At 52.2% G+C, this 14,234-nt stretch overlaps 2 protein-coding genes across 2 annotated transcripts; one reads left to right on the top strand and one right to left on the bottom strand.

The window, feature by feature from the left end:
• Positions 1 to 5,486: 5,486 nt before the first annotated feature.
• LOC119353509 (magnesium-chelatase subunit ChlH, chloroplastic) lies at positions 5,487 to 11,099 on the top strand. Its single transcript, XM_037620129.1, has 4 exons — positions 5,487 to 7,080; positions 7,189 to 7,271; positions 8,093 to 9,895; positions 10,000 to 11,099. The coding sequence occupies exons 1-4, from the start codon at positions 5,688 to 5,690 to the stop codon at positions 10,852 to 10,854; spliced, it is 4,134 nt and encodes a 1,377-aa protein (XP_037476026.1). The 5' UTR covers positions 5,487 to 5,687; the 3' UTR covers positions 10,855 to 11,099.
• Positions 11,100 to 11,235: 136 nt separating this feature from the next.
• On the bottom strand, positions 11,236 to 13,962 carry LOC119353510 (probable glycosyltransferase STELLO1). The gene is made up of 3 exons (XM_037620130.1): positions 12,225 to 13,962; positions 11,951 to 12,077; positions 11,236 to 11,857 (listed from the first exon to the last, which is right to left on the bottom strand). Exons 1-3 carry the CDS (start codon positions 13,829 to 13,831, stop codon positions 11,381 to 11,383), a joined length of 2,211 nt encoding a protein of 736 aa, XP_037476027.1. The 5' UTR covers positions 13,832 to 13,962; the 3' UTR covers positions 11,236 to 11,380.
• Positions 13,963 to 14,234: the final 272 nt, after the last annotated feature.

Here is a 14,234-nt window from a genome sequence, read left to right on the forward strand (position 1 = left end):
GTTCCTCGATCACGTACTCGTCTCCCGTCTCTACCCAAGGCAAGAACACAAGCAAAGGCAAACACAATCAACCATGGAGCAATGCGCAAGCAACATGATGCAAAACATGGCATGATATGCGGGATGTGATATGCAATGCATATGCATGCTCCGGAAGGAACAGATTGAACCAAGCCTCAACTTGGCAAACCAAGAGTGCCGCTGGAAAGATGAGTTGATTCCGGTCAAAATCGATATAAAGATCACCGGAAACGGATGCACGGTTTGCAAATGGCAAGCAAAACAATAATGGCACGATTCTGTGATTAACAACACGATGCCATCTAAAATGCAACAAGAAACAAAGCTACTGCACTCTAACATAGCAACAAAGCACATGGCGGTGGTCTACTCAAGATGCTTGACAAAAGATGAACACTAAGCTACGGCTAAATCACACAATAGCAGGTTCAAACAAGCATGGCAAAAGAGCAAAAGATATCAGCATCACAGACTTTGTGAAAATACTAACATGCCAGGAATTAACATCAGGAAGCAATGTTTAGAGCAATATAACAACATGCTATAGGATCAGATCATAGAAATACAAGGCACGACATGAATCTACTCAAATCATATAACAAAAGTCCCTTACTGACCATAAGCCAAAAAGGAGCAGAAGACATGATGGACCCATGTAAACATAGCAAGTTTCGTTAACAGATTCAGACTTAGCAGAAAACTGGACACGGCATAAACAGAATTATGAAGACATGTTTGCGAGCTCGATGCACTCAACACAAGGCATTGCATGACAAACTAAGCATACTACCAGCAAGAAGACATGTTCATGAAGCAAACCTAAGCAAGAACAAGTTCATAGAATGCATGGATCAACTACAACAACCTTGGCAAAATTGATTAACATGTAAACAATCTGCCAGGAACATTTTATAGCAAAAGTAGAGCAAGATTGAGTCATGATAGGGTGCTCCATAAAACAAGGGCATGGATGGATAGAGAATACCAATATCTCAAAATCATCCTTACTGAACATACTCAAAAGAAGCATGGATCTCTCTGTAGCAACATGAATACATGGCATAAAAATAACAGCAGACAAAGACTTAGTGAAATTCTAAGTCTCTAAAATCAGCAATATCACGAGAGCTAGTTTGCATGCTTGTGCTAGTCACCACATTGATCACAAAAATACATGGCATACACCCCTGTAAAGATGGCATGACATACAATTAAACACATGTAGAGCTCATACTCATATGCAGCACACAAAAATCATGGCAATAATGAAAAATGCTCATAATCTGATAAGAAATAGGAACTAACATTTTATAGCCCCCTTGCAACAGTCATTAGGGCATAAAGATGGACTCAAACAAGCATGGTGCAATGGAATGAAATGAAGAGCACATCATGATGAACATTTCGATATATTATATGCATGAAACGGAGCTACGGATGAGGAGTTATGAAGTGATGAACAGGGCTAGAAAATATCACAGATCTGGGGACTTAGTGGGAAAAAAAGTTCGCTCGGGGCAGAGGTTAGGGGGGGTAGCTCACCACGTGGACTTGGCCCAAAAGAGGAGGCGGTGGCGGGCCGGCGATGATGGGCCTCAGCGAGGTCGCGGCTTGTGAGGCCCACGCGGAGGGTCGACGTGGCCGTCGTCGTCTCCGAGCGGGACGAGGCCGACGAAGGTGGCGGGCGCGGCCGGCGGGATCCGAGCGGCACTCCGGTGAGGGGAGAGCCGGCCGCGAGCAGGAATGGGCTGATCCGGGCGCGGGATCCCCGGATCCGGCGATAGCGAGGCCGGACAGGGACGCCATGGCGCGGGGAAGCGCACTCCGGTGAACCCCGGTGAAGAGGGCGGCGGCGCAGGCGAAGGGTGGTCCGTGCGACGCTCTGGCGAGCGGTTCAAGGAGGCGGTGGAGGCCGGCGACGGAGGAGCGGCGTGCAGCGGCGAAGACAGGCGGCGTAGAAGCCGAGACGAAGTCCGGCGAGACCTGGGGCGGCGTCCTGCGATGCGCCGGCGAGGTGGCGGCGAAGTCCGGCGAGCGGGGCGCTCGTCGGCGGTGGGAGCGAGGCGCGTAGCGGCGGAGGGCGCGCGGGCGCGAGGCGGCGCCGGATGGGCTCACGCGGGCCGCACGGGCTCGGCGGGCCGGCGCGGTGGGAGGCGTGACAGAGCCACGTGGCGGCGCGGGAGAGGCTGGGAGCGGCGGCGCAATTCGTCCGGTCCGGGACGGACATGTCCTGCGGGCGAGAGGGGAAAGATCTAGGGTTAGACCGTGAATTTTGGAGAGGGACACATATTTATAGGTAGAGGGAGCTAGGAGAGTCCAAATGAGGTGCGGTTTTCGGCCACGCGATCGTGATCGAACGGCCGAGAGGATGGAGGGTGTTTGGATGGGTTATTGGGCCACTTTGGAGGGGTGTTGGGCTGCAACACACATGAGGCCTTTATGGTTCCCCGGTTAACTGTTGGAGTATCAAACGGACTCCAAATGGCACGAAACTTGACAGGTGGTCTACCGGTAGTGAACCAAGGTCGCTTGGAAAATCTCGGTCCAATCCGAGAACGTTTAGCACCCGCACATGAAAAGAGGCAAAAGGGGACGCCGGAGGACATAGGAGTGCCGGATTGCAAAACGGGCAACGGGGAAAATGCTCGGATGCATGAGACGAACACGTATGCAAATGCGATGCACATGATGACATGATATGAAATGCATGACACGCAAACAAATGACAAGGCAACAATAGCGAATAACTGGAAGACACCTGGCGCAACGGTCTCGGAGCGTTACACCGCAGTGTTGCACCGTTGGTCGTTGCACCTGCAACAATGTAGTCGTGCAGCCCTTTTAAGCGTCTGATATTCCCTCCCCTCTCTCCCTTCAGCACCGGCATTGAGGCTCCCCGCACCGGTACGTCCTTGCACATCAGCACACCTATTTGCAATAGTCGGTGCATGCCTACATCATCGATGGGCTCGGAAGCCCATGCCTTGAGCAGCCTGGTGGCCCGGCATGCAACACCTTGATGCCCCGCCGTGCAATATCGTAACCTTGCAGTGCACGGTGGTCGAAGTTGTGCTTGCGGCATTGGCGCATTGGTATGCAACGCCCGGTCCCCCGCCTCCAACGCCCGGTGCCTGACCTTGCGTGTCGCATGCAAGCGACGGCTCCCGGTCGGCCCACTGCAACGGCAACCCCAAGTCCTTGCAGCATCTCGGGTGTCATGGTTGTGGACACTCTAGTTAACTTTGGCAAAGATTAACTTGAGGCTATGAAGCATCATTTAGTTTTCCTTTGCGGGAAAAGATCATTTGGTTAACTGGACAACTATCTGTCAACCTCGAGGCTAATGGTCGATGCGTTTTCACTGGGAGGAGACGTTCCTGTCGACGACAAGGCGCCTACGGTGACTTCGTAAATCTCAAGATGATAAGCCGGCTCGATCTCTCGAAGATGCTCATATGGGTAGGGTGTGCGTGTGTGCGTTCACATGGGTGACTGCATGCGCGTATGTATGAGCGCTTGCGTTATACTGTGTTCAAAAAAACCTTGAAGCCAATGGGATTGGGGTGGTTGACTTAGAAGTTGTGGACATTTGACTTCCATGTGCTAGCCAAAATTCTTTTTTTTTTTGGAAATTCTAGTCACATCTATCATTGATTCTAAAAAACTTCAAAAAAATCACTGCATTTTAGGTTATGGGTAGCACGGTAGCATCCAAAGTGTTTGCAGCACTATAACTGCTTTGTGTAGTGATAAAAATGAGACCTCATATTTGGTGCAAGTGAGCGTCAAACAGTGGAGAACACGCCTGAAGCGATGGGCAAATGGGCCAGCCCTATCTAAGGAGTTCACGTGAGTGGTTTTCTTTGTTGTTGTTGTTTTTGTTGTTTTACTTTTTCTTAGGTTGCTTTTTGTATCCTGTTGTTGGGTTCTTTTTACAAAGCTAAGCAATTAAAACATATTTAGAAAGATAAATATATTTCAAAAATCTGTGTGTGTTTAGAAGAGTTCAATGCGTGTTAAACAAATGTCGGAGTATATTAAAAAAATCACGTACATTAAAACTCACTCTATAGAAAAAGTTCGGTGTGTATCTGAAAAGTGTTCACCATATATTACAAAATGTTTATAGCACAGAAAACTACAAAAGATAAAAGGTGCTAATATAAAAACTGAACTTTGGCTTTTGTCGTTCATTCATATTCATATTCATATTCATATTCGGCCCAGTTCTCAGTCCCCAATCTTCTAATCCAAGCACTGGACTTGGGATGTTCAGGGTTGTGAAAGTAGACCATTCAACTTGGGTCGGGGCCCAACGATGAAAAGAAAGAATTCCTCAATAGCAAGCCCATCAGTCAACCTGTCGAGAGCATTTGTCTGCACTCGCTGCGTACGCATCACTGGACCCTTCTAGAACCACAGAGTTTTCTTTTTTTCGACGGGGAACCACAGTGTTATTCGCTGGTGAAACGGTGGTAGTTATCACGAGCTTTTTGGAGTGTTCATACACGAAAGTGTCCTTCTAATCCCGAGCTCAGATGGTCCAGTAAAAATCTGTGCAATAGATATACTGGTATGCAGCATGGATCACTAACAGTTATGTACGGATCAGATAGGGTATCGACTCTTACCCTGTTCTCAGGTCGCAAATCGTAGAGATTGGTGCAGGTTATATCCTCCCATGCTTATACCTTCACCTAAAGACACAACCGACCGAAGAAAGGCAAGGCTCGGGACACTTGGCACGTTTCATCTACCACCCTAAACCGCAATGCAGCATGAAAATCTTGGCAGAGACCTTAGAATATCGCCAACAATCGAAGAAAAGGCACAACCTGCGGCCATGCGTGGCTGACGTCGACTAAGATTCATAACACGAGAGCGGCTGCAGCTGCAGGGCAACAATCCCATTCCCACGGCAGAAAGGCAGAGATCACAACCCTTGTCCCCATGCCTCACGGACGCGTCGTCCAGAGCTTCGGACCATCAGGCCCAGCAAACCACCAAACGAACCCCTTCCACGAACCACAAAGCAAAAGGCCCCACAAACATCACACACACGGACGGACGGGCACCACCAAACTGGAGAGCATCAAACGAGAATGCACGGCCCAAGATCGGAAAAACAAAGGAAGGAGAAACGGAATCCGCCAACGCACGGGAAGGCAGGAGGTTGGGGGGTGCCCTTTGCGGCCGGGGTGTGTGCCACGCGCAGGCCGCGAACAGCGACCGCGGGCTATCCGCCCGCCTCATCGGCATCCCCCGGCGGGGCGCGCCCAGGGAATCCGGCGCGGCCAATCGCAGCGCGCGCAGCCCCGATCGCGATCCGCTTTTCTCACCCCCGCACCCCCACCGCCCCGTCACCCGCCAACGTGTGCCGCCTCCCGCCACCGGATGCCCCCGGCCGCCGCTTGCCGGCCACCCTCCATACTTGCCAACAAACCTATACATTCCCGAGCTGGCACACTCCCCAGCTCGCTCCTCGCCTCCTCCTCCCCCTCCTCCCCTGCCTCTGAGGGACACGACAACAGAATCCAAGAACGGAGAGCCACCCTCTCAGTCGGATTGCCGCTCCATTGTTGAATAACATACACTCCTAGTGGTAGTTTTTTATTGGCTTGGGGGGGTGTGAGGGCCCGTATTATTTTAGCCGGGAGGGGATAAAGATGTCGTCGCTGGTGTCCGCGCCGTTCGCCACGGCCACCGGGGCGCGGAAGAAGGCGCGCGCGCCCGCGCCGCTGCACTCGTTCCTGCTCGCCGGCCGGCGGGGGCGGCGCGCGGCGGCGGCGACGATACGGTGCGCCGTGGCCGGGAACGGGCTGTTCACGCAGACCAACCCGGACGTGCGCCGCGTGGTGCCGGCGGAGCGCGGCCTGCCGCGGGTCAGGGTGGTCTACGTCGTGCTGGAGGCGCAGTACCAGTCCTCGGTCACCGCGGCGGTGATGCAGCTCAACGCCGACCCGCGCCGCGCCGCCGAGTTCGAGGTGGTGGGGTACCTGGTGGAGGAGCTGCGGGACGCGGACACGTACGCCGCCTTCTGCGACGACGTGGCCGCCGCCAACGTCTTCATCGGCTCGCTCATCTTCGTGGAGGAGCTGGCGCTCAAGGTGCGGGACGCCGTGGCGGCGCACCGGGACCGGATGGACGCCGTGCTCGTCTTCCCGTCCATGCCGGAGGTCATGCGGCTCAACAAGCTGGGGTCCTTCAGCATGGCGCAGCTGGGCCAGTCCAAGAGCCCCTTCTTCCAGCTCTTCAAGCGCAACAAGAAGGACTCGAGCGGCTTCGCCGACAGCATGCTCAAGCTGGTGCGCACGCTGCCCAAGGTGCTCAAGTACCTGCCCTCCGACAAGGCGCAGGACGCGCGCCTCTACATCCTCAGCCTCCAGTTCTGGCTCGGCGGCTCGCCGGACAACCTCCAGAACTTCCTCAAGATGATCGCCGTCTCCTACGTGCCGGCGCTCAAGGGCGCCGACATCAAGTACAGCGACCCCGTGCTCTTCCTCGACACCGGCATCTGGCACCCGCTCGCGCCCGCCATGTTCGACGACGTCAAGGAGTACCTCAACTGGTACGGCACCCGCCGCGACGCCAACGACAGGCTCAAGAACCCCGAGGCGCCCGTCATCGGCCTCGTCCTCCAGCGGAGCCACATTGTCACCGGCGACGACGGCCACTACGTCGCCGTGATCATGGAGCTCGAGGCCAGGGGCGCCAAGGTCATCCCCATCTTCGCCGGCGGGCTCGACTTCTCGGGCCCCATCGAGCGATACCTCGTCGACCCAATCACCAAGAAGCCGTTCGTGAACGCCGTGGTGTCGCTCACCGGGTTCGCGCTCGTCGGCGGGCCGGCCAGGCAGGACCACCCCAAGGCCATCGCGTCGCTGATGAAGCTCGACGTGCCCTACATCGTCGCGCTGCCGCTCGTGTTCCAGACCACGGAGGAGTGGCTCAACAGCACCTTGGGCCTTCACCCCATCCAGGTCGCGCTGCAGGTCGCGCTTCCGGAGCTCGACGGCGGCATGGAGCCCATCGTGTTCGCCGGCCGGGACCCGAGATCAGGCAAGCCACTTCTACATCCCATTATAACTCATTGGCCTGTTGCTCTGATTTGCTTGATCAATGTACTTTGGGCTGAACTGGGAATGCTGTTTCTTGTGTTTGATGCAGGGAAGTCGCATGCATTGCACAAGAGGGTGGAGCAGCTCTGCACCAGAGCAATCAGATGGGCAGAACTCAAGAGGAAAACTAAGGTATGCATCTCACATCGATCCACACGGCTGTTGTCCATATTGTACTGTCAATGCTAAGGAGCAAAAGCTAGCTTATAGGTACTTCTGAGTTCTGACGCCCATCTCTTCTTGAGGTGTAAATAGATGAACTCATCGACATATTAGCTCAACTACTACTAGTTTACTGTCAAGCTGAAAACTGGGACTGCTTATTCAATTTGTGCATCAAACCTTCAACCATGTTTAAGAAAAAAATTGAATGTCAAAAAAAATGTTTTAAGAAAATTTGAGTCCCCTTAGGAACAGACAAACTAATCAAAATGTTAGCTCAACTAACGTAACTGTCATGCTGAAAACTGAAACTACTCGCTCAGTTGATCGATTAACTCCTGTATCTTGAACCATTCACCCACTGAACAGTTTGTTGTGTATATCAACGCCGTAAGCCTGCTAATCTGCTATGAGAATGAGATGTTAAATAAATGATGAAAAGTCCAGTGCATCCTGATTATGCCTATCTATCATCAAGTCAAAGTTCAATGAATAGTAACAGCACGTCGCAAGGTTAAGCTAGCAAATGCTAACTGACTGAACTTCTACTTACTCCTTCAAAATGAAACAAAAGATCATGTGAGGACAAAATTTAATACTTCACTGCGGAATCTTAAACTTCAGTTATGTGATCTACTTTCCACTTTCATGTCAAATTCCTGATAATTAATTTTCGGGGTAGTGAAACTCCTCATGGCCGAAAACATTATACATGTTGCTCGGTTCTTGTATGCACAGGTTTGCAAAAACTAAACCATAAATTAATTACCTTTTTTACTTGTTTGTTGTAGATGGACAAGAAACTAGCCATCACCGTTTTCAGCTTCCCACCAGACAAGGGCAATGTTGGCACTGCAGCATACCTGAATGTCTTCAGCTCCATCTATTCTGTCCTCAAGGACCTCAAGAAGGATGGCTACAATGTCGAGGGCCTTCCAGAGACACCTGAAGAACTCATTGAGGAGGTTATTCATGATAAGGAGGCCCAGTTCAACAGCCCCAACCTCAATGTTGTTTACCGCATGAATGTGCGGGAGTACCAAGCACTCACCCCCTACGCCAACATGCTGGAGGAGAACTGGGGCAAGCCACCTGGGCATCTCAACTCTGATGGTGAGAACCTCCTTGTCTATGGGAAGCAGTATGGCAACATCTTCATCGGAGTGCAGCCCACTTTTGGCTATGAAGGTGACCCAATGCGGCTTCTGTTCTCAAAGTCTGCCAGCCCTCACCATGGGTTTGCAGCATACTACACTTTTGTTGAGAAGATCTTCAAGGCAGATGCTGTTCTGCACTTCGGCACACACGGGTCCCTTGAGTTCATGCCCGGGAAACAAGTTGGGATGAGTGATGCATGCTTCCCTGATAGTCTGATTGGTAACATCCCCAACATCTACTACTATGCAGCAAACAACCCTTCAGAGGCAACAGTGGCCAAGCGCCGAAGCTATGCAAACACTATAAGCTACCTGACACCACCAGCTGAGAATGCCGGTCTGTACAAGGGGCTGAAGCAGCTGTCAGAGCTCATCGCCTCTTACCAGTCTCTCAAGGACACGGGCCGTGGCAACCAGATTGTGAGCTCAATCATCAGCACTGCAAAACAGTGTAACCTGGACAAGGATGTTGACTTGCCCGATGAAGGCGAGGAGCTCCCAGCCAATGAGCGTGACCTCGTCGTCGGGAAGGTGTATGGAAAGCTCATGGAGATAGAGTCACGGCTACTGCCATGTGGTCTGCATGTGATAGGTGAGCCACCAACTGCCGTCGAAGCTGTGGCCACATTGGTGAACATAGCTGCTCTTGACCGCCCAGAGGAGAACATATTCTCGCTGCCCGGCATTCTTGCTGCGACGGTGGGCAGGACCATTGAAGATGTCTACAGGGGTAGTGACAAGGGCATACTGGCTGATGTTGAACTCCTGAAGCAGATCACTGAAGCTTCACGAGGTGCCGTAAGTGCCTTTGTTGAGAAGACCACAAACAGCAAAGGGCAAGTTGTTGATGTTACAAACAAACTCAGTTCCATCCTTGGCTTTAGTCTCTCAGAGCCATGGGTGGAGTACCTGTCCCAAACCAAGTTCATCAGGGCGGACAGAGATAAGCTGAGGACCTTGTTTGGATTCTTGGGAGAGTGCCTGAAGCTGATTGTGGCAGACAATGAGCTGGGAGCCTTGAAGACTGCCCTTGAGGGAAGCTATGTTGAGCCAGGCCCTGGTGGTGATCCCATCCGTAACCCGAAGGTTCTCCCAACAGGGAAGAACATCCATGCTCTCGACCCGCAGTCTATCCCGACTGCAGCTGCCATGAAGAGTGCCAAGATTGTTGTGGAACGTCTGCTGGAGCGGCAAAAGGCTGACAATGGTGGCAAGTATCCTGAGACAATTGCACTTGTCTTGTGGGGCACCGACAACATCAAGACCTACGGCGAGTCGCTGGCCCAGGTGATGTGGATGCTTGGTGTGGAGCCGGTTACTGATGGGCTTGGCCGTGTCAACCGTGTGGAGCCCGTCAGCATTGAGGAGCTTGGACGCCCTAGGATTGATGTCGTCGTCAACTGCTCGGGTGTGTTCAGAGATCTTTTCATCAACCAGGTACGAACTAATACCGCCTCTGCATTTGATTTGTATATTTTGCAGATAACTAAATTATTCATCACTTAACTCATGCACTAACGTTACACACCTGACCAATGCAGATGAATCTGCTGGACCGGGCAGTAAAGATGGTTGCTGAACTAGATGAGCCAATTGAGATGAACTATGTGCGCAAGCATGCCCAGGAGCAGGCAGAGGAGCTCGGTGTCTCGGTAAGAGAGGCGGCAACAAGGATCTTCTCAAATGCATCAGGCTCTTATTCGTCGAATGTGAACTTAGCAGTGGAGAATGCATCATGGACAGATGAGAAGCAGCTCCAGGACATGTACCTGAGCCGCAAATCTTTTGCATTCGACAGTGATGCTCCAGGGGTAGGCATGCTAGAGAAACGCAAGACGTTTGAGCTTGCTCTAGCAACAGCAGATGCCACATTCCAAAACCTGGACTCCTCGGAGATCTCACTGACAGATGTCAGCCACTACTTCGACTCAGACCCGACGAAGCTGGTGCAAGGGCTGCGGAAGGATGGGCGGGCACCTTCATCGTACATAGCAGACACAACCACAGCAAATGCACAGGTGCGGACATTGTCGGAGACGGTGCGTCTTGATGCAAGGACAAAGCTACTGAACCCTAGGTGGTACGAGGGGATGATGAAGAGTGGCTATGAGGGAGTTAGAGAGATCGAGAAGCGGCTGACGAATACTGTTGGATGGAGTGCAACATCCGGGCAGGTGGACAACTGGGTTTACGAGGAAGCAAACACCACATTCATCGAAGATGAAGAGATGAGGAAGAGGCTGATGGACACAAATCCCAATTCGTTCAGGAAGCTGCTTCAAACCTTCCTAGAAGCAAATGGCAGAGGCTACTGGGAGACATCAGAGGATAACTTGGAAAGGCTCAGGGAGCTCTACTCGGAGGTTGAAGACAAGATCGAAGGAATTGACCGGTGAACTCATTTCACTGATCAACCAGTTCCAGCATTTGACCAAGAAGAAATTCTTCTGCCTTGCTGAGTTGAAACTTGTATAATTTGTGATTTATAAAAGTTGTAACATGCAATACAGACCTTTAACAAAGAGGGTGGTTCGTTGTGAATGTAAAAAGGAAGCATGAGTAGAAGTTCTTTTTTGGGGAATATTGGTACTTTGCTGTCACATGTTCATCTACAGATATAGTAACAGAGAATGGAGTGTCATTTTTAACTGTTTTAACAAAATAACATTTGAAGTTTAGCATTCTTCATTGTTATCTTTACATTGAACTGCAACAGTCCAATAGGTAAAGATTTCACACTAGGAAACAATGGTGTTAATGTGATCATGTGAGACTAGTGATAAGGTAAAAGTATCTTGTTAAATTGAACTTACAACTGAAAGGGAGGATGAAGAGGAACAAAACAATAACTTTAACGATCGTAGTTTTGTTTCCCCTTCTCAACCCAAATTATACAATTTTAGTGGACTCTAGTCTCCTGGATCAGACCAACTCCAGAAGAAAAGGATCTCCTGAAGCCATGACTCTGATTAGTTTTACAAAATCAATTTCATTCTCAACCTTCATAGGGTACACAGCATGTGCTTCAGGAGTATATATCGCCGAGAAAGTGGTATCTGATGGCAAGTTTGTCCGATAAGCAAGTTTTCCCAAAGCTTTGGGTTCAAAATTGCTCGGTACATCCATTGCAAGGAACAACATGGGGACTCCAATGGTGTGATGGATGTCTAGGTTTCCGATAACTTTAACGAGGTAGGAGAAGTCACCGGTGTACCGTCGAGGTATGTAGAATATCTCACTGCTGCAATGAATTATCTTATCTTCACCTATGCTTCTTTTGTAATTGGCTTGATGGTGAACTGGAAAACTGTCAACCGCCTTTTTTACCATATTTCCTTGGTTCATAAACCATTCATTGTTATTTCCCGGTAGAGGGACATCGGACCATGATTCCTTCACCTGGTGAGAACCAGAGAAGTTAGTTTTGACAGATCAGAATATTTGAATGTTCTATAATTCACAAATTTCACAAACCAGGAAAAGGGTACGCACCTTGTTGGTTATCCAGAGCTTGGATTTATCAGCATCCAATAGGTTCCAATAATTTAGGACCATATGATCCTGAAGGAATACAAATCCTTCAGCGCCTGCAAACCGATCAAACACCTTGGGCAAGTACCTGTGATGGGAACTTATCAGTAAGTGGTTAATCAATTCTACAATTTTGGTATCCAAGCAAATGAAGCCTCACTGGATGAAGCAACAGTAGGATTTATGGAAACATGAAGAAAACTGCAAGGTTACAGATCAAGCTGATTGAACTCACTTGTATGCATGTGCAAAGTTGCTGGATTCGACAGCAAGATCTGAATTGCCATGCTCTGAAAGAATAACCACTGCCCGGAATATCCGGCCATAAAGAAGCCTCCACTCTAGTGCAGTCCGGTCCACAGGTCCGGTGCAATGCACTATAAGCACAACATCACCAAAGTGCTTCCTCCATTTTATGAGATTGCCAATCTCAGTGCTTACTTCCCCAATCTCCTCAACCCCAAGATGGACAGAAGGCTGCTTCTTGGGGACAAACTCCTGCTTATCCCCATGACCAATGGCCGCTCTCGGGCGGTCGATCTCCAATGACATCAACCTTGGCTGCCTGTACCCGACAGCGACCAGATCTTGCAGCCACGCAGCCATGAAATGCAAATCCTTCTCCCACCAGAAACCCTCCTCCGTCATCGCATAACTCAAATCAAGAATCCGCTCAAAGAGTGTCGGTTTCGTCGACCGCCACTCCATCAGGAAATTTATCAGCCTCCCTACATTGACATGGATATCCTTCTCCTCGTCGAATGGATGAGCATGCACATTATCAGTGCGATGCACAGTCGGTGGGTACACAACTAGTTGGCCCCCAATCTCCCATAGTATCCTCTGCGCCCAATACCCACGGATAACATCGGACGCCATCGGACTCACCGAGACCGGCAATGCAAGACCCCAGAACGCCGGTGCATGGAACATTGTGTTCAGTGAGTTGACTGGCGCCATCACGCCCTGTGGCAATGCTACCTTGGGTGCGTCTGCATCAAACTGAACATCGAAAGCCTCCATTTCCAGTGACTTTCGTGTGAGGTAGAACACAGCGTCAACATCTGGAAGGCCATTGCACAGCCCCTGCTGTATGAACTGCCCACCGCCGTACACCATCGTGTAGAATTCCTCGGCGCCCACCTCCCCGGCCTTCTCCAGCGGCAGCCCCCGCGGCCAGACCGACGGCTGCCCGAAGTGCACGTACGGGTTCACCACCGTGCGGTTGGGATCGGCGTGGCTGTACTGCAGCAGAACGGAGCCGCCCCCCTGGCGCTGGTCCAGATCGACATCGAAGTGCCTGGTGAGGTTGTTGCCGGTCACGGCGTTGCGGGCGTCGGCGTCGTAGACGACGCGCGCGCCGCGCTGCACGGCGAAGAGGTACGCGGCGGCCTTGCGGGCGTGGCCGCGGGCGGGCAGGAACTCGACGGAGCGGAAGCCGAGGCGGGCCTGGTCGGCGAGGGTGAGCAGCGCGGCGCCCGGGTGGGACCAGCCGGGCGGGGTGGCCTCGTCCGCGACGGCGAGGAGCTGCCAGCCGGGGGCGGCGGCCAGCGGGCGGTGGCGCTGGTGGTGGGGCGACGCGGAGAAGACGATCCAGTGGGAGGCGCGGAGGTCGGGGAGCGGGGAGGAGGGGAGCCCCGGGAGGGGCGGCACGCGGGACCAGAGGACGGACGGGTACGGGATGCGGCGGGGGGCGGGGGAGGAGCGGCAGAGCGCGGACGGGGAGGCGCCGCCGTTGAAGAAGAGGAGGAGGAGGAAGGGGGCCGCCGCGAGCGCTGCGAGGAGGAGGTAGACGGCGCGCCTGGAGCCGGTGGTGGCGACGGGGGCGGCGGGCGGCGGCATTTGGGCGCGGCGGAGGGGAGGAGCTCGCGGTGGCTTGGTGGCGCTGGTTGGTGGGTCGGCAGTGGCGTGGGAGTCAACGCCGGCGAGCGACGCGGGGTCGCGCAGCCGGTGGGGGTGGTTCTGCCGGGAGCTCTTTTATGGTACCGTGAAATGAATATTGGCCTTTTATTCCTGAAGATCTAACGTCCCAAAGGCCGATGGATTGGATTGCGCTAGCAGTACAGCGTGCACTGGTTGTTTAATCCGAGCAGTATACGAGATCCAAGGGCAATTTGGGAAGATATTTTCAGCTCGTCCGATGGATTGTTGCGACCCACTCGTTCTCCCTCTCATTCTGTTCCGCCGTCGCACACATGCATCTCCGCGGGCCCATCTCCCGTCCCTTCCTCGATCAACCCGTGCT

Source organism: Triticum dicoccoides, chromosome 2A (genome assembly GCF_002162155.2).
Source record: "Triticum dicoccoides isolate Atlit2015 ecotype Zavitan chromosome 2A, WEW_v2.0, whole genome shotgun sequence".
NCBI classification, from domain to species: domain Eukaryota; kingdom Viridiplantae; phylum Streptophyta; class Magnoliopsida; order Poales; family Poaceae; genus Triticum; species Triticum dicoccoides.